The sequence below is a fragment of the Oncorhynchus clarkii genome, chromosome 10, assembly GCF_045791955.1.
Source record: "Oncorhynchus clarkii lewisi isolate Uvic-CL-2024 chromosome 10, UVic_Ocla_1.0, whole genome shotgun sequence".
Taxonomy (NCBI): domain Eukaryota; kingdom Metazoa; phylum Chordata; class Actinopteri; order Salmoniformes; family Salmonidae; genus Oncorhynchus; species Oncorhynchus clarkii.
This window is the reverse complement of record NC_092156.1, coordinates 58,507,571-58,527,541: the sequence shown is the minus strand read 5'-3', so window position 1 is coordinate 58,527,541 and position 19,971 is coordinate 58,507,571. Positions and strand designations below refer to the sequence as shown.

The window sequence follows — 19,971 nt, the reverse complement described above, 5'->3', positions numbered from 1 at the left end:
ATTTCTGGCTCCCAGGTGTCTTTTATACAGTCAACGAGCTGAGATTAGGAGCACAGTCTTAAAGGGAGTGCTCCTAATCTCAGTTTGTTACCTGTATAAAAAGACACCTGTCCACAGAAGCAATCAATCAGATTACAAACTCTCCACCATGGCCAAGACCAAATAGCTCTCCAAGGATGTCAGGGACAAGATTGTAGACCTACACAAGGCTGGACTGGGCTATAAGACCATCGCCAAGCAGCTTGGTGAGAAGGTGACAACAGTTGGTGTGATTATTCGCAAATGGAAGAAACACAAAATAACTGTCAATCTCCCTCAGCCTGGGGCTCCATGCAAGATCTCACCTCATGCAATGATCATGAGAACGGTGAGGAATCAGCCCAGAACTACACGGGAGGATCTTGTCAATGATCTCAAGGCAGCTGGGACCATAGTCACCAAGGAAAAACAAATGGTAACACACTACACTGTGAGGGACTGAAATCCTGCAGCGCCCACAAGGTCCCCCTGCTCAAGAAAGCACATATACATGCCCGTCTGAAGTTTGCCAATGAACATCTGAATGATTCAGAGGACAACTGGGTGAAAGTGTTGTGGTCAGATGAGACCAACATAGAGCTCTTTGGCATCAACTCAACTCGCCGTGTTTGGAGGAGGAGGAATGCTGCCTATGACCCCAAGAACCCCACCGTCAAACATGGAGGTGGAAACATTATGCTTTGGGGGTGTTTTTCTGCTAAGGGGACAGGACAACATCACCGCATCAAAGTGACAATGGACAGGGCCATATACCGTCAAATCTTGGGTGAGAACCTCCTTCCCTCAGTCAGGGCATTGAAAATGGGTCATGGATGGGTCTTCCAGCATGACAATGACCCAAAGCACACAGCCAAGGCAACAAAGGAGTGGCTCAAGAAGAAGCACATTAAGGTCCTGGAGTGGCCTAGCCAGTCATTCTCCAGACCTTAATCCCATAGAAAATCTGTGGAGGGACCTAAAGGTTTGAGTTGCCAAACGTCAGCCTCGAAACCTTAATAACTTGGAGAAGATCTGCAGGGGAGTGGGACTAAACCCCTCCTGAGATGTGTGCAAACCTGGTGGCCAACTACAAGAAACGTCTGACCTCTGTGATTGCCAACAAGGGTTTTGCCACCAAGTACTAAGTCATGTTTTGCAGAGGGGTCAAATACTTATTTCCCTTATTAAAATGCAAATCAATTTATAACATATTTTCTGGATTTTTGTTTGTGGTTCCGTCTCTCACTGTTCAAATAAACCTACCATTAAAATGATAGGCTGATCATTTCTTTGTCAGTGGGCAAACGTACAAAATCAGCAGGGGATCAAATACGTTTTTCCCCTCACTGTATGCCTTTCATTCTTTACACACACACAAGGGCTGGGAATTGCCAGGGACATCACGATACGATATCACGATACTTAGGTGCCAATACGATATGTACTGCGATTTGATGTTCCAAACATATTGCTCACTATATGCCTGCTACAGAGGGACAAGAGAGAGCATGAGAAAACTCGTTTTGATCAGTCAGGGAAATAGAAGTGCTGAAAACATGTTGGCTAACTACTTTAAAAAAAAGACAGAACATGAAAAATACTGGAGTTTTGGGCACATGTACAGCCGACTAGCGCTAGCTAACGCAACCTACATCGATTTTACTAAATCAATACTTGGGAGTCAAACGTTGATATTATTGTCCACAAATAATACCACGACATGCAACTATGGATTTTTTCCTCCCATCACTAGGCACACCTTTTGTCTACAGTGTTGAGTGGGGAGCGTTGTAGGGGCGGGGGGAAGCTCAAGTACTCTGAGGTGTTGGGATCCAGCTGCTGCTGCTGTTGGTTGTCTGGGCTGGCTTGGCCACCAGCACTCTGAAGGAACTCACCCATAGCAGAAGGGAACAGGGGGTTGAAGTTAAACCCTGTGGAGGAGAGAAAGAAATGAAGTGAGCACACATGTTGAGGTATATTGTGCAGGTTAGCGGTTTTTCCATTATGAATCTGGTTCTGGAGGCAGATCTACAGAGTGCGGCTCTGCCAGCTAGTGACCAAAGTCATACAATCTCATTTTAAACCTAGCCCCAACTGCTATCCCTAATGCCTAACCTTAAATTAAGACCAAAAAGCTCTTATGAATTTTTACAATATAGATCATTTTGAACGGCTTATTTAAGGGGGGGAAAAAATCTATTAAAAAATAAAATAGCTCAGTTCTGCCTCCTGGACAAGACTTACAAACATCAACCTGTGTATATTGTGATCTGGAAACAACTTTATTACAAGTGTATCAAATCAGGAATTTGTCCTAGTATTCCAGTATGCCCTCTGTGCCAGAGCTTCTCAATTTCTAAAGCTAACCTCTGAAATGAACTGGGTCAAGGTGACAGGTATTTGTAGAAGACTGCCTTCTACGACATTATTACAAAAGCAATTGATACATTTTTGCACACCCAGTCCCTGAAAGAAACATTTGAACACTAACTACACAAAACATTTAGAACACCTGCTCTTTCCATGACAGACTGATCAGGTGAAAGCTATGAGGAGACAGGTTAAACCTTGAGACATGTATTTTGTATGTGTGCCATTCAGAGGGTGAATGGGCAAGAATTTAAGTGCCTTTGAACAGGGTATGGTAGTAGGAGCCAAGCACACCGGTTTGTGTCAAGAACTGCAACGCTGCTGGGGTTCACACGCTCAACAGTTTCCAGTGTGTATCAAAAAATGGTCCACCACCCAAAAGGACTGTGGGAAGCATTGGAGTCAACATGGGCCAGCATCCCTGTGGAGTGCTTTCAACACCTTAGAGAGTCCATGCCCTGACAAATTCAGGCTGTTCTGACAGGGGGGGGGTGTATGTTTGGTATAGTCGGGGTATACTCTTGGATTTTACATTCCTTTGAGAAAACTGTCACTCATACAAAAACAGATACTTCATAACATCGAGGAAGGATCTAAAAACATTGGATTGAAGGATGGAAGTTTGAAGGGGTGTTGGAAGGCATACCGGAGGAGAAGGGCGAGAATCCAGTCAGGCCGGGAGGCAGGTTGAGGGCCTGGTTGACAGAGGGTTGCATGGAGGTGGTGAAGGGGAGAAAGAGGCTGGTGGGGGAGAGGGGGGGACAGGCACTGCCGGAGTCCCGGGACGTGGAGCCCTGGTTCTGGGGCTGCTGACCTGAAGACGAAGACAGCTGCTGCTGTTGTTGACGGAGCAGGTCGCTCAGCACCAGTTTCAGTCTGGGGACAAACAGGATACAGGCAAACCTAAATCACATTCATGTATTCACAAGTCATGTTTAAGCCTGATGTTATGTTCACATATACTGCAGATAGCCAATCACGGTTAATTGACTATGCATTTAGAACTATACATTAACGTAGACATGACATGCGTGTGAACCTAACAAACCAAAGCTGCAATAAATAAAATGTTCATAAACTGAATTGTAAGGTCTGGAAAACAGACGCTGATAATATCCCTCATGCAGTACATTCAGCCAGTGACATTAACATATTAGTAACATTTCTGGGGACTTCAGATGAGAATTAGCTGCAGTATATTGCTAAAATATGGTGCAATGTTTGTTGTACATTATCTGTGTCAAATGGGTCCCGTGTGGCTCAGTTGGTATAGCATGGCGCTTGTAGTGCCTGAGTTGTGGGTTCGATCCCCATGGAGGACCAGTACGAAAAAGTATGCACTCACTACTGTAAGTCGCTTTGGATAAGAGCGTTTGCTAGATGACAAAAATTTAAATAAACCAATAGAATACGTTTTTCTAGTCTATTTTTTGGGGGTCGGTAGCAGTGTGTTCGGTCTACCTTTCGACGTTGTTCTGCTGCCAGGCCAGCTGTGTGTAACACTGGCTGAGCTGGTGCATGACCAGGTGAACCTGGGGGGAGGACAGGTTGTTGGGCAGCGCGTTGTGCGGTCCTGTCAGCAGGGTCTGGAGCATGTAGGACAACGTCTGGAGGGGGGGGGGAAACGGGTAGAAGAGTGAGAGGATGTAGAAAGAATGTGTGTGTGTGTGTGTGGAGAGGGAAAGTTAGTTTGAAAGACGGATAGAGAGAGAAGGGCAGGAGAAAGAGGGAGAACAGAATGGTATTCATGAACCTGTCCGTCAGTTGGTTTCCACATACAAGTTCTGACACCCAGTCAAATAGGAACTCAAGCCAACGGCTGATTTCTACAAAGGAATAGCAGCGTTGGCATTTCCATCAGGACGACACACGCTGAATAAATTCAACACCATGCCCTATAGGTTAATAAGTGTCACCGCCACCGTGCTATATCAATGACAACGTGGAGAAAATCCATTTAGACACCTCTAACACAAGACTGGCGTGAGTAATACATTTTCTTTATTAACTTACTTTATGAAAACGTAATAGACGTTGAACAGAAAGGAAAGTGAGCAGAAATGCCAAACATTGCTGCTACCTTCTCTATAGGGTCGGGTGAAACAGACCAGGGGGCGAATACATCATATCCAGAATATTTGAAATACCTGGTGTACTTTCTTTTGGCTTAGCTGGGTCATGTAAAATGGAAACAAACTCCACGTGCCAGGCAAGCTAAACGAACCTCAAGTACCTCATTTGGTAAGAGAGAATTCAGACCTGGATCGGATGTGTACTCCAAACATTTAAAAATACTTGAGGTACTTAATTTAGCTCGGATGGTACAAAGAACAAAAATGGTGCAAACTCCTCATGCCAGCTAGCCTCGTACCTGACAAGCTAAATCAGGCACACCTCATCCATGTCAAACGTTTGAGATAAGCCTACGTATTGGTGTGAGGTGACTGAAGTGTGAGCCAACTGCTATACCAACCTGCTGATCCTGCAGTAGGGTCTGACACATGCTGGTGCTGAAGTCCAGCTGCCTCTGTAGTGTGCCCACCTGCTCCTGCCAGTGGCGTGATGCCAACCCAGACCCTTGGCCAGAACCCTCCTGGAAGGACAGCTCGGCCGCCCAGCGTAGGTTCTCCTGGCGCCTCGCACCCCCAATGCTGACGCCACCGTGGGCTTGTTGCTGTTGTTTGCCTCGAGAACGGGGAGAGGGACGGCCACTAGCTTCGGATGCGAATTGTTGGGGCGGCTTCAGAACGTTGCTGGAGAAAAAGAACGAAGAGTGAATGATGTATTATTGGGTGTCCAGCGAGTTGTTGGTGCTGCTGTGAATGCAAGAGCCAATTTTCCCCACAGAACTTTCATGATGCCAAGATTCAAGTTTTATTTGTATTATGTACGGGGGGCTACGTATGGTATAGATCGTCCAACGAAGTGCATGCTTGCAGGTTCCTTCTCGACAACAATAAGGAACGGTAAAAAATTAGAATACGAACAAAAGTAAATGGCAGTAGAATACCGTATTTAACCATATATCAATAGAATCCTACAGGGTGGATCAAAAGCCTGCAGGCTCAGTATCTCTTGGACTGGAGTTAGGTTAAGGTTAACCCTAACCCCTCATATCACTACTACAATGGATTAATCCTTAAGAGTCTATTAACGAACCCGTAATAAAAAAATATATATATATTTTTTTTATTAACAATTTAGTAATTTTTATTTTTATCAGTCAGTATAAGCTAGTGATATCAGTTTGCATGGGCTGCATCTCAATCCACCCATGTCGGCCTTTCGCATCTGCGGTGGAAGGTGGCTGAGCCACAGCGTTGTCAGTCAGACCAGGAGACGTCCCGGAAATTGGTCTTCTCAAGAAAACGTCTGTGGCAGCGGAACGGTTTGGCCTACAAACTATTGCGATGGAAAGATGACTCCCGAACGCGTTGGTGTTCTCCGCTTTGCTCTACGAACCCCACAAGTGTCCCGTGACTCATCTGAAGGTAACCCCTACAAACACATGGAAGCACAAAGGCAGTTTTGTGCCCCCAAAAAATACAGGGTTAAATATGTGTCGATGTATATTATAGTTTTTTTATACCTAAAGGGTTCCTAAAATTCGATATCAAATAGACTTTGAGGTTAACACTATTGTGCCCTGTATATTTATGCGTAATTGAAAAACAATGGGTTTCCTTGTATGCCTCTTTCACAGACCTGCCCAGTGTCTTCCTGTTGCTGTAGGATCTCTGCTTCCTAGTGGAGTAGCAATGCAGGTCATCACTGGAGCTGGACTCTGCTCCGTCTTCTTCTTCATCCTCCTCCTCCTCCTCTTCTTCTTCCTCAGCGCCCAACTCAGAGGGGTAGCCGTCCTCGTCCAGCTGACAGGGGGTGGAGCCGCCCCACGTGGCCATGGTCCTGAGGAGGGCAACAAAGTCAATTAAGGCCCAACCCAGAGACGACACCGATACCTCGTGAAGCGTTCTGAATGTATCAGATCGAAGTAGATTGATGCTTTTTAGCCATCACATGCTTTCATATCTACATATCATGGAATTCACCCGATTATTTGGGGGTCTTCGCTCACCTCTCGTCCCTGCTGAGTGGCTGCGTGGCGGCGGCGGCGTGACCCTCGGGGTCCTCCATCCTGTAGGGGGAGTCGCTGAGGCCGCTCCTCCTCTGGTGCTCGGCCATCAGGGACTCCAGGTGCTTCCTCCGCTGGCGCAGCTCCTCCCGCAGGATCTGGTGGCGCCGCATCTCACACCACAGCTGCTGGGGAAACATGAAGGTAAATGAGCGCTGTTATTTTCATGGTTACATCTGCATGATAACTCACACTCCTATACAGCTCCCTGACATCCAGCCATGGCTAACTCGGTCATGCTAACCCTCAGGAAAAGCCTTGCACTGAGCGGGTGGTTACAAGTCGTCTGTATGATTTTGGCGAGCCATCAAGTTCGTGGGATGTGCATACGATCCTTGACGTTACTGTGAACTGACCCTGTCAAATCGAAACAAATCAAGAACCCACCTCGTTGTCGGTGACAGAGGCGTTCGCGGCGGCCTGGGCTGTGGGTTTGAGCGTGGCGGTGGCGGCAGGAGAAGCATTCGCTTTGGGGGCTGCAGCAGGAGCAGGGGGAGGGGCTGGGGTGGAAGCTGCAGCCGGGACCTTCCTCATCAGGGCCTGCTGACTCACTGTGCTGCTGGACACTGACGACTGGAGAGGAGAAGATGGGAGGGAGAGGTAGAGCGTGTATGCGAGAGAATGATAGGAGGAAGAGCGAGGCTCTCTCAAATAACACCCTATTCCCGATATAGAGCACTAAGGTTAAAATGTCAGAAACAAGTTCTGACACCAAAGCCTTTCAACACAATCAATCAGGAAATAGAGTGGTGTGCTCAGTGTGTGTTACCTGCAGGTCGGGGCAGGCCCACTGCAGGTCCTGGATCTGGTCTTGGATCTCCATCAGCCGCTGGCGTTCCTCGTGAAGCTGCTGCAACTCCTGCTGCTGCTGACGAAGCTTCTCCTCATACAGCTTCTCCCTGAGACACACAACTTATTTTAGATTCAAACAGAATCACCGGCGGTGTAATTCTCACACGCTTAAAGGCAGAAATGCACTCACTCCCATATAAATAGACGGAGGTACTTTCATACACTTATGATGGTTCAACGGCTTCTACCGCGGGTGTGTGTTAGTGCTCCGTATGGGTGTGAGTGAGTCTCCGAACCTGGCTTTGTCTGTGAGGGTGAGGTCTCTGGCTCCTCCTCTGCAGCCAGGAGCCCCAGCAGCAGCAGCACCTCTGGTGTTGTTGGGCTGCTGGTGGAGGCCCTCGTCCTCGTTGGCAGTGGCGGCGTCTGTATCGTCACTCTGGGAGACAGAAAGTCACATGGTTACTATTCCGTAAGGCCATTGCCTGTCTTCAACGGCTCAAATTCCAGCTCTTTATTTTCTTGGACTGTAAAAGGGTCCTCTTCCACTCTGAACTGTCTAGACCAGTCAACTGCACCATGGTCATTTTAGATTCTGTACCATGTGGTCTATTTTGTATTATTGACTTATTTATGTGTGTTGATGTGTTCCTACTCGCACGTGCTGTGAAAAAGTATTTGCCCCCTGCTTTTTTTTTTTTTTGTTTACTGAATGTTAGCAGATCTTCAACCAAAACCTAATAATTAGATAAAGGGAACCTGAGTGAACAAATAACAACAATTATATTCTTACACAACACCCAAAGCCCCCGTTTGAAAAAATGTATTGCCCCCTTCACTCAATAACTGGTTGTGCAATGAATGACTCAAACCAAACGTTTCCTGTAGTTGTTGATCAGTCGCTCACATCGCTGTGGAGGAATTTTGGAACACTCTTCCATGCAGAACTGCTGTAACTCCATGACATTTGTGGGTTTTCAAGGATGAACTGCTCGTTTCTTGTCTGCCACAACATCATCTCAATTGGGATTAGATCTGGACTTTGACTAGGCCAGTCCACAACATCAAATGTATTGCTTTTTAGTAGATGTCGACCGATTAATCGGAATTGTATATTTTTTGGACACCGATTTTTTTATTAACACCTTTATTTAACTAGGCGAGTCAGCATTAAACTTATCTTATAAAAAACAATCAACCAATCATAATCACTAGTTAACTACACATGGTTGATGATATTGCTAGTTTATCTAGCATGTCCTGCGTTGCACATAATCTGACTGAGCATACAAGCATACAAGTATCTGACTGAGCGGTGGTAGGCAGCAGCAGGCTCATATGCATTCATTCAAACAGCACTTTCGTGCGTTTTGCCAGCAGCTCTTCGTTGTGCGTCAAGCATTGCGCTGTTTATGACTTCAAGCCTATCAACTCCCGAGATGAGGTTGGTGTAACCAATGTGAAATGGCTAGCTAGTTAGCGGGGTGCGCGCTAATAGCGTTTCAAACGTCACTCGCTCTGAGACTTGGAGTGGTTGTTCCCCTTGCTCTGCATGGGTAACGCTGCTTCGAGGGTGGCTGTTGTCGTTGTGTTCCTGGTTCGAGCCCAGGGAGGAGCAAGGAGAGGGACGTATAAGCTATACTGTTACACTGGCAATACTAAAGGCTATAAGAACATCCAATAGTCAAAGGTTAATGAAATACAAATGGTATGGAAAGAAATAGTCCTATAATTCATATAACAACATAAAACTTCTTACCTGGGAATATTGAAGACTCATGTTAAAAGGAGCCACCAGCTTTCATATGTTCTCATGTTCTGAGCAAGGAACTTAAACGTCAGCTTTCTTACATGGCACATATTGCACTTTTACTTTCTTCTCCAACACTTTGTTTTTGCATTATTTAAACCAAATTGAACATGTTTCATTATTTATTTGAGGTTAAGTTGATTTTATTGATGTATTATATTAAGTTAAAATTAGTGTTCATTCAGTATTGTTGTAATTGTCATTATTACAAACAAATCAAATGTAAAAATAAAATAAAAAATTGGCCGATTAATATTTAGATAAAGGTATCGGCGTTGAAAAATCATAATCGGTCGACCTCTACTTTTTTAGACATTTTCATGTCGACTTGTGTATTTTGGCTCACTGTCTCGCTGAATGACCGAGCTGCGCTTCAGCTCACAGACAGATGGCCGGACAGTTCCCTGTTGAATTCTGATATAGAGCAGAATTCATGGTTCCTTCCATTAAGGCAAGTAGTCCAGGTCCTGAGGCAGCAACGCATCTCCAAACCATCACACTACCACCATGCTCGGTGACGCAATGACGCAGTGTTTGGTTTTCGCCAGGTATCACGGGACCCATGCCATCCAAAAAGTTATACTTTTGAATCATCTGTCCATAGAAAATTCTTCCAAGAGTCTTGATCATCCAGGTGCTTTTTGGCAAACTTGAGTCAAATTTTTGGATGAGATTGGTCCTATTGGTCCCACTGACTTGCACTATGCTATGTTTCTCTGCTTCTAGTCAGTCCTCTCACCTGCACCATGGCCACCAGCTCCTGGAGCTGCCGTAGTTTCTGCTTGGCCGTCTGCAGCCGGTGAACTTTGTGGGCGAAGTCTGCGTCATCGTTCCCCAGGCTGCTCCTCCTGCTCGACCCCGAGCCCTCGCTGTCCCGGCCCCTGGCCCCCCGCACCTCTTCATCCTCCAGGGCATCGTCATCATTGACCTGGTTGTAGGGCCGGTTGTACTGGCACTCTTGTGGAGCCAGAGAAATCAGGGTTAGTGAGATGAGTGGGTTGTGTGTGTGTGAGAGAACAGCAGGCGGGGGGGGGGGGGGGTGTACAGGTGTACAGCATGTAATGTGCGTTGCGCTACCTATGGCTGAGGGGATGTTGAGGCTGCGGAGGTTGGCTGCTGCAGAGCGGTTGTTGATCTCACACTCAGTGTTGAGCCTGCCATCAGCGTGGTTGTTGGTGCTGCCTCCTCCTCGGCCGTTGGTCAGACTGTTCATTTCTGTCCAGTTCCCAGAATGCTGTGGGTTTCTGACCAGGGGAAAGAGAGATGGAGAAGAGGGTCAAGACTCAATTTCACTCTCTGCCATGATTTACCCTTGGGAACTGTATTCATCTAAACCTTAATAATATTTCTTAGTTTGTTCTCAATGACTTGCCTGGCTATCTTTTACAATAAATACCTGTTAATGTGGGGCACATGAAGGGAACAGATTATATGCTTGGTTTGAAGTGAACCAGTTACTGTCAATGGTTGCCGGTTCGAATGATGCTTAGTAACAGAAATGGACAAGGCCCACTAATAAACAGCTCTAATGAGTAATAATGACTTCACCCAACTTCGTCTGTGTCCCTCAAGTACCTGATGTTTGTGATGGGGGGCCGGCGGTTCTCCTGCTCAGAGTCGAACATGGTCTCCAGCATGGAGCCGTCCTCCTCAGTCTCCACCTCCTCCTCCTCTTCCTCCTTCACGTTCTCGTTGACCGTGTCCACCATCATGTCCGATGTCTGCTCGTAGTACTGTACCAGCTCACGCAGCTCGTTCAGACGCTTGTGCACCTCCTTCAGCTTCCTGTGGTGGGAGGGGGATTCTGTTTTAAAAATGGCCTGATTCTGTTTTAAATGTCTCCACCTCAAGGATTTAAAAGCATTGGATTGGCCTTCTGCCCAAAGTGTGCACCCCCCCAAGAATTGAAAGCATCCCAAGTCTTTCTTTTGAGTCAAATTTCAGAGAGAATGTGGTGGAATGAATAGGGAGAAATGGAATGTGGGAGAGAGACCAAGGTTGATACACGGACAACTGAAATCAATGAAGGAGAGACACTTGACTAATTGGATCTATTGTTGCACCAACTGATGAATGAATAAGAGGGATAAGGGTGATGGATGGTAGAGTTTGTCTCAAGGAACAGTGCAGTATGGATCTTCAGCTGCTGGTACCAGAGAGATAGAAAGGGTGCATGCTAATAGTCTGAGTTGGTTCCCTCTACTCGTCTCCTTTGCTTCAACGGCACTGGGTTGTATTCATTAGGGCACACAAGTCCAGGTAGTCCCAATAGACATGGAGCACTGGTCACTTTAATTATGTTTCCATACTGTTTCACTCATTTCAGATGTATACTGTATTCTAGTCAATGCCATCCTATTCAACTATTGCAGAATGTATAATATTCTATCCACATCTGCAATGTCTATACATCCCATCACATACAATGCATTCGGAAAGTACTCAGGCCACTTGACTTTTTCCACATTTTGAAACGATAGTCTTATTGTAAAATTTACTAAATACAACAAAATTACTCAGTCTACACACAATACATAATTTACATAAGTATTCAGACCTTTTGCTGAGACTCAAAATTGAGCTCAGGTGCATCCTGTTTCCATTGATCATCCTTGAGATGTTTCTACAACTTTGAGTCCATTTGTGGTAAATTCAATTGATTGGACATGATTTAGAAAGGTGCACACCTGTCTATATAAGGTCCCACAGTTGTCAGAGCAAAAAGCAAGTAATTAGGTTGAAGGAATTGCCAGTAGAGCTCCGAGACAGGATTATGTCGAGGCAGAGATCTGGGGAAGAGTGCCAAAAAATATCTGCAGCACTGGTCCAAGAACAGTGGCCTCCATCATTCTTAAAAATGGAAGAAGCTAGGAACCACCAAGACTCTTCCTAGAGCTGGCCCCCCGGCCAAACTGAGCAATCGGGGGAGAAGGGCCTTGGTCAGGGAGGTGACCATCAAGTCTGACAGAGCTCTAGAGTTCCTTTGTGAAGATGGTGAGAGCCTGTCAGAAGGACAACCATCTCTGCAGCAATCCACCAATCAGGCCTTTATGGTAGAGTGGCCAGACGGAAGCCACTCCTCAGTAAAAAAGGCACACGACAGCACGCTTGGAGTTTGCCAAAGGCACCTAAAGACTTTCAGACCATGAGAAACAAGATTCTCTGGTCTGATGAAACCAAGCTTTAACTCTTTGGCCTGAATGCCAAGCGTCATGTCTGGAGGAAACCTGGCACCATCCCTACGGTGAAGCATGGTGGTGGCAGCATCACGCTGTGGGGATGTTTTTCAGAGGCAGGGACTGGGAGACTAGTCAGGATCGAGGGAAAGCTGAACAGAGCAAAGTACAGAGGGAAGTTTGATGAAAACCAGCTCCAGAGTGCTCAGGACCTCAGACTGAGGCGAAGGTTCACTTTCCAACAGGACAACAACCCTAAGCACACAGCCAAGACAACACGGGAGTGGTCTCTGAATGTCTTTGAGTGGCCCAGTCAGTGCCCGGACTTGAACCCGCTCGAAGATCTCTGGAGAGACCTGAAAATAGCTGTGCAGCGACACTTCCCATCCAACCTGACAGAGCTTGAGAGGATTTGCAGAGAAGAATGCGAGAAACTCGCTAAAAACAGGTGTGCCAAGCTTGTAGCGTCATACCCAAGAAGACTCGAGGCTGTTGAAGCAGATTTGGCAGCGATTACAAAGTACTGAGTAAAAGGTCTGAATACTTAAGTATATGTAATATTTTCATTATTTTGAATACATTTGCAAAATGTAAAAAAAAATAATCCTTTGTAATTAATTATGGGGTATTCTGTGTAGATTAAGGGGGGGGGGGGGGTATTTAATCCCTTTTACAATAAGGCTGTAAGGTAGCAAATTGTGGAAAAGGGGTCTGAACGCTTTCCGAATGCACTGTACACATATCACCATTCAAAAGTTTGGGTTCACTTCTAAATTCTCTTGTTTTTGAAAGGCACATTTTTTGTCCATTAAAGTAACATCAAATTGCTCAGAAATACAGTGTTGACATTATTAATGTTGTAAATGACCATTATAGCTGGAAAGGGCTGATTTTTAATGGAATATCTACATAGGCCCATTATCAGCAACCATCACTCCAGTGTTCCAATGGCATGTTGTGTTAGCTAATCCAAGTGTATCATTTTATAAGGCTAATTAGAAAACCCTTTTTCTTTGCAACTCTGCCCAGAGGCCAGCATCCCGGTGTTTTGTAATTGCGGGTACTACTGGTGTTTTGCGGGTACTATTTAATGAAGCTGCCAGTTGAGGACTTGTGAGGCGAGGCGTCTGTTTCTCAAACTAGACACTAATGTACTTGTCTTCTTGCTCAGTTGTGCACCGGGGCATCCCACTAATCTGTCTAGTCTGGTTTGAGACAGTTTGGGCTGTTCTGTGAAGGGTATAGTACACGATGTTGTACGAAATCTTCAGTTTTCAGCTGTGCTAACATAATTGCGAAAGGGTTTTCTAATGATCAATTAGCCTTTTAAAATTATAAACTTGGATTAGTTAACACAACATGCCATTGGAACACAGGAATGATGGTTGCTGATAATGGACCTCTGTAGATAAAAAATAATAAATTATGGACTAAAGCCTTTTTCAGCTACAATAGTCATTTACAACATTAACAATGTCAACACTCTATTTCTGATCAATTTGACGTTATTTTAATGGACCAAAAATAAATAAAAATGCTTCTCTTTAAACGAGGAAATGTATAAGTGACCCCAAACTTTTGAACGGTAGTGTACATACATACTCATACTCCGGACATTGCTCGTCCATCTATTTATACATTTCCATTCATTTAGAGATTTGTGTGTATTGTTGTGAATTTTTTTATGTTACTGCACTGTTGGAGCACACAAGCATTTTGCTACATCCGCAAAAACATCTGCAAAATATGTGTATGCAACCAATAAAACTTGATTTTGGCAAGTCCAGGAAGTCCCTCTGCGTTTGTCAGTTTTCTTCCTTTTGTTGCCCCATGAATACAACTGTGGTGTGATGCGCACTGATCATAATAATAGTTTGAGTTTAGTACCGGAGTTTGTCAGCTGGGGCGTCCTCATGCTGGGGTTGCTGGGTGTGTGTGGAGGGGTGGTAGGTGGAGGCATCCCGTCTTATGGCTGAGGCCCCGTTGGGCTCTCTGTACAGGGCAGACGGGCGGTCCGAGGAGGGGTCCGCGCCCAGAGCCAGGCTATGCTGAGAGGACAGGGGCACACTGGCGCTGCGACCTGAGGGACCAACCCACACATCACTCACACATGCACGACAGCAAACTTACAAGCTTCTATCATATGCACCAGGGTTCTCCCCAAAGAATGTAAGATGGGAGCTGCGCCACAAAAAAAAAGAGAAAACATATACGTTTGTTATGACTGAAGGCAATGTTTTGCTCTAGATTGCAGGAAATGGCAGTTGCAGGTGTTCAAGTAAGCAAAATAATAAAATATAACCCCCCCCCCCCCCCCCCCCACCCATCCCTGACGGTGTTAACCTACTCCTAGTCAGTTACAGAGACAAACCATAACTTACAGGAGTTGTTGTTGAGGGTCTGGTCACGGAGCGAGTGCAGCTCCTGCAGGATCTTGTCCATGGTCTGCTTCTTGTCCTGCAGTTCCTGCAGCTTGGTCAGCTTGGCGCTCGCCGCCGAGGCCGACGTAAGGGTGATGGAGGTCAGGGAGGTGAGAGGGGGGGGACGGAGGAAGGAGGAGGCGGCAGAGCGGGGAGGAGGGGAAGGCTGGGAGGAGCGAGAGCGGCAGACCTCCCGGGAGAGGGAGAGGCTCGCGGCTTGTCTGCGGTTGTCTGGGACTGCTGCCTTGGTCTGAGGAAGGAAAGGCACACAGGATGTTAGTAGGTGAATGACCACAAACTCAGCATATATTACTTTGATGGGTAGCACGTCACATTACCACACAGGATAAAGTGACAATAACATGGTAACAAGTTCTAATTACTCAACATGAAGACTTCATTTTGCCCAGTTATCCCTTCATGTAATCATTCTAGTTACAGGGTTATACACCACGTCTGTAATAGAGGGGTAACAATACCTTGTTCTTACCACATCAGCCTGTTGCGTAAAGTGCTACCTTTTGCTGTTTCCCAGGGTTGTATTCATTAGGCATCAGACAGAAGAAAACGCTAATACTTTTGGCTACAGTGTGCCCTAATTCATACGACCAGGTATTGTATGTTGCTGGTACCTGGGAGTCGTGCAGCTGGTTGTGGAAGCGCTGAATGAGGTCGTTCAGCTCATCGTTCAGCTCCGAGGTGATGCTCAGCCCTGACACACTGCCTGTGGTCTCTGTCGGCACTGGAACACACACCAAATGAAAAAGGTTACGTATGTGTGTGTATGTAGCTACCTGCTCCGCATGTGCACTGTGTGTCAAGTCATTGTATGTGCTCCTTTGCATGCGCCCTCTCTATATGGCCCGTGTCTCACCGTTGTCAGCCATGGTGTGGGAGGCGTGCTGAGAGCTGTGCTGCATGGTCAGTAGTGCTGCCTGGCGGCCCTGTAGAGCCCTGAGCTGCTCCTGCTGCTCCAGCATCTTCTTCAGGAGCTCGTGCTGCTTCCTCAAGTTCTCCAGCTCCTCCTTCTGTTCACTGCGGCCTGCAACACGGCCCTGTTGGAGACACACACATTAGAAAAACCGCCAGCACATGCAAAACGGGAGCAGAACGGGCTGTCAGAACTAAAGGATTGGCTACTCACAGTGGCGTTGGAGGCGTCCGAGGAGCGCACCTCCATGTTGAGGGAGGCGCTCTCTGGCAATGAGCCTGAACCCACGGCCGAGTCCAGTGTTCCCGCCTCGTCCTCCTCGTTCTCCCTCGCCTACAGAAGAGGGGGCGGTCAGTAAAATAGTAGGCATGTACTGCAAGCACGGGCCCCCTCTTTGGCCTGACCTATACTGACTATGGAAACCAGGTCTCCTCAAGCATTTCCTTCCCTTTCAATGTAATACTTGAACAGTGGTTGGAGTGATAAAATGAGCATACAATAATGAAAATAGAAGGACTGCTGATAATTACTGACAACTGCCAGAGGGGGGTAAACCCATTTAATATTGATAGCAAGATCAAATGACACGTGCCATCCAGCAGTTCAGAATGCGTGTCATGTCCTAGATTTGTCTGCCAAATGGAACAAGATACATGACTGTCTTGTCGGCGTGTTTCAGACAACTTGGCATAAAAATAAAAAAATACATGACCAGGGTGCAGTGAAAAGTTCCCAAACACAACAACTTGAACTATCAACAGCAATGTGAGAAAGAAGCAGTGGACTGCAGGCTTCTTTAACAGGCAAAAGCCCAAGAAGGCTAGCTTAGCTTGTTTTTACTATCAATACCATAGAAAAAGTTAATTGAAACTAAAAGTCTTCCGAAAGCAGCCCCTTTCATCCTTAAATAACAGGATGGAAAGAGAGATGGGCCAAAAGAGATTTAAAAAAAAATTAAATAATGAGACAGATCAAGCCAAAGCGAGAGAAAAGGAGAAAAACAACGAGACACAGAAAGAGAGATGGTGAGAAAGCCGGGATAAGCCAGCGTACTGTACTGACCAGCATCTTCTGCAGGAAGCGGAGGTAGGACCTCTCCTGCTCCTTGAGGTGGGCGATGAGGTGGGTGATGCGCTCCACGTTGGCCGGGATGTCCTTCTTCTCCACCAGGTCATCCCTCATGGAGCTGGCCTTGCCGATGTACTCCCGGATCTGAACCAGCTTGGTCACCACCTGACAGGGACACCAGAGAATGTGAGGGTGTGTGAGGGACAGGGTGTGTATGAGATAGTGTGACAACAGAGAGAAAGAGCATGTGTGAGTGTAAATGATAGCGAGAGCGAGACAGAGAAATAGTGTGAGAGAGTGCAGATACCAGGCCGCTCACTGCAGACTGAGCTAAACGAGGGTAGAACTCACTTGGGAACCTGCGGTGGTGGCATATTTTTAAAATTGCCCTCAATACACACTGCTTTCATCGTCATCTTGCTCACCTAGGCTCCCATCCTTGTTCTACCATTTATTTTCTTACAGGAGCGAGAACACAGCACGCCATGTGATCATTTGCAGCCAGTACAGGACGATCAGTTTAGTGCAAGCATACTAAATGGTGAAAATGCTGTTCCAAGGTATGCTACTTATATAGATTTGTCCAAAATGGGTTACTGAGTAGGACAAATTTACCCACAACTAAACTACCTTGATCGTATGCATTGTCCTATGTCTGTTCTATTTTAACTAAGTATTGAAACTACAAACTTCAATAATTTGCATTGTGCAATATGTAGTTGATCAAACAAAACATACACTGTCTGTGTATAGTCTAAAATACAAGTCCTGAAAAGCCCTAATCCTTCAGTAATCCCAAGTTCCTAGATGTTGCCTACCTGGCTACTGTCGATGCTGAGCTCTCCTCTCCCATCCTCCCTAGGGGGAAGGAGCCCCCTCTCGGCCCCTCTACCTAGCCTTGGGGTGTCATTGCTGGGCTGGGAGGGGGTGAACGCGTCCCTGAGACCCAGGCCAGGGCTCTGCTTTTTGGCTGTGGCGGCGACGGAGGGGGTTGCGGGGGCCGAGGCGGAGGGCGCCTCCCGGCTCTTGTTGGTGTTCACGTGCAGCGGCAGGAATTTGAAGGGCTTTTTGTTTTCCGCCGCCAGCTCTCGCTGGTTGTTGGCTGCTGTTACACGGCCCTGGGAGTCACTGCCGACGCTCCTCTGAGAAAACAGAGAGTGAGGGATGTGTCATAACCTGGCATCCAGTCTATATTACAGTAACCTGGCTTCCAGTCTATATTACAGTAACCTGGCTTCCAGTTGAAATTCCAGTACTATGAAACAGAACAACGCAGCAGAACCTCTGCAATATAAAAAGCTGGAAAGAAGGTTATACTATTCACATTCCTAAAGACAACAAGTGCACGTTTTTAACAAGAACAGTACCCTTCCACAACATCTTTGGTGAAATTGACCCAAGGGATGCACGATATATCTGAATCGGCCAATATTAGCTAAAAATGCCAACGTCGGTATCGGCCCGATGTCTAGTGCACCGCCGATGTCAAAGCTGACGTGCATACCTATATAATGTAGATACATGACATACTGACGCTATGTAAAATTTTGCGCTACACGTGCAACACAGCATTCCTAATCTAGCCCACACAACGTCTGCTGTGTGGATCGAGCAGTCAACAAGTCAAGCAGTCATTTGAAAGAGTAAGAGAAGTTCAGCGAGACAACTCAAAAGGCAAAATCAATTAACGGCAAGATAATAGAATTCATTGCCCTTGACAATCAACAGTTCTCGGTTGTGGGGGAGGTTGGCTTTTGCCGACTGGTTGAGCACCGGTACACAATACCAAGTGTGCTAGAATTCAGATGTTGCCTTACCGGAGTTACACACTAATAGCGTCACTGCTATTAGCTTCACGACTGACATTTGGACCAGCGATATCAACCCCATGAGCGTGCCGAGTCTGACATCACAATGAGTCGTCGAGGATTTCTTACTGAGGAAAGTCATATTGCATGCTCATGAAAATGCTGGTTGTCATACCACTGCTGCCATTTCAATGGCATTTGAGAACATGTTTGAAACTTGGAACCATGAACACACTAGCTAGCTCCATTCGAACAACTGACTCGAGAAATAAGCTCATCAACTGCGCCTGCAGTAGACGTGATACCCTCCGTCATGGCTGTGAGAGCACAATTGCAAGATTATGTTACAATACTTTTATATAATACTTATATTGCATCAAATGGTTGTTTTAGTCAACAGAGTAGAGTATTCTTAACTTTTGTTCAGTTGAGAACAAGTTCTCATTTACAACTGCGACCTGGCCAAGATAAAGCAAAGCAGTACGACAAAAACAACAGAGTTACACAAACAAAACGTACAGTTAATAACACAATATAATTTTTTGGGGAAAAATCTATATACAGTGTGTGCAAATGTAGACGAGAAGGGAGGTGGACAATAAATAGTCCAGAGGCGAAATAATTACAATTTAGCATTAATACTGGAGTGATAGATGTGCAGATGATGTGCAAGTAGAGATACTGGGGTGCAAAAGACCAAGAGGGTAAGTAATAACATGGGGATGAGGTAGTTGGGTGTGCCGTTTACAAATTGGCTGCGTACAGGTACAGTGATCGGTAAGCTGCCCTGACAGCTGATGCTTAAAAAGTTAGAGAGGGAGATAGATATAAGGGAGATTGAAATTCGTTCCAGTCATTGGCAGCAGAGAACTGGAAGGAAAGTGGGCCAAAGGAAGTGTTGGCTTTGGGGATGACCAGTGAAATATACCTGCTGGATGTGATACAGCCTGGATTCGAACCATGGACTGTAGTGATGCCTCTTGCACTGAGATGCAATGCCTTAGACCGATGTGTCTGTGTGATAACAATTTAACTAGACTGCTTAAATGCCACAAAAATTTAAAATATCGGTTATCGGTAGGGTTGCAAAATCAAATTCCAAGTTTTCCAGAAATCCCAGTTGGAAGATTTCTGCATTTCCTGCTTATTCCTGGAGTTTTCCAACCAGTGTTTCTGGAAAACCTGGGAATTGAGAAATTTACCAGAATTTTGCAACCCTAGTTATCGGTCAGGAAGCCTAGTGGTTAGAGCATTGGGCCAGTAACCGAAAGTTTGTAAGATCGAATCCCGGAGCTGACAAGGTAAAAATATGTCCTTCTGCCCCTGAACAAGGCAGTTGACCTAGGAACAGTGGGTTGTCATTGTAAATAAGAATTTGTTCTTAATTGACTTGCCTAGTTAAATAAAATGTTTTTTTTATTTTTTATTATTGGTATCAGTTTTTTTTGG

At 45.9% G+C, this 19,971-nt stretch overlaps 1 protein-coding gene across 3 annotated transcripts in view; it reads right to left on the bottom strand.

Annotated features, from left to right (window-relative positions):
* Positions 1-19,971, bottom strand: part of LOC139418848 (pericentriolar material 1 protein-like) — a 35,527-nt gene that overhangs the window by 10,950 nt on the left and 4,606 nt on the right. For 2 of the 3 annotated variants that reach the window (XR_011635362.1, XM_071168596.1), the window contains exons 4-22: positions 17,533-17,856; positions 16,709-16,879; positions 15,860-15,979; positions 15,590-15,770; positions 15,348-15,457; positions 14,677-14,965; positions 14,183-14,375; positions 10,695-10,904; positions 10,197-10,363; positions 9,859-10,076; positions 7,609-7,748; positions 7,290-7,419; positions 6,908-7,093; positions 6,464-6,648; positions 6,094-6,294; positions 4,862-5,141; positions 3,850-3,995; positions 3,035-3,264; positions 1,778-1,949 (exon numbers count right to left, since the gene is read on the bottom strand). Coding sequence is in view for 2 of the 3 variants with exons in the window: in XM_071168596.1 (XP_071024697.1) it covers positions 1,778-1,949; positions 3,035-3,264; positions 3,850-3,995; positions 4,862-5,141; positions 6,094-6,294; positions 6,464-6,648; positions 6,908-7,093; positions 7,290-7,419; positions 7,609-7,748; positions 9,859-10,076; positions 10,197-10,363; positions 10,695-10,904; positions 14,183-14,375; positions 14,677-14,965; positions 15,348-15,457; positions 15,590-15,770; positions 15,860-15,979; positions 16,709-16,879; positions 17,533-17,856 (3,653 nt within the window). In the remaining variant the exon portion in view is untranslated. The remainder of the gene's footprint in view (positions 1-1,777; positions 1,950-3,034; positions 3,265-3,849; positions 3,996-4,861; positions 5,142-6,093; positions 6,295-6,463; positions 6,649-6,907; positions 7,094-7,289; positions 7,420-7,608; positions 7,749-9,858; positions 10,077-10,196; positions 10,364-10,694; positions 10,905-14,182; positions 14,376-14,676; positions 14,966-15,347; positions 15,458-15,589; positions 15,771-15,859; positions 15,980-16,708; positions 16,880-17,532; positions 17,857-19,971) is intronic. The other variant, XM_071168597.1, reaches the window with a different exon arrangement.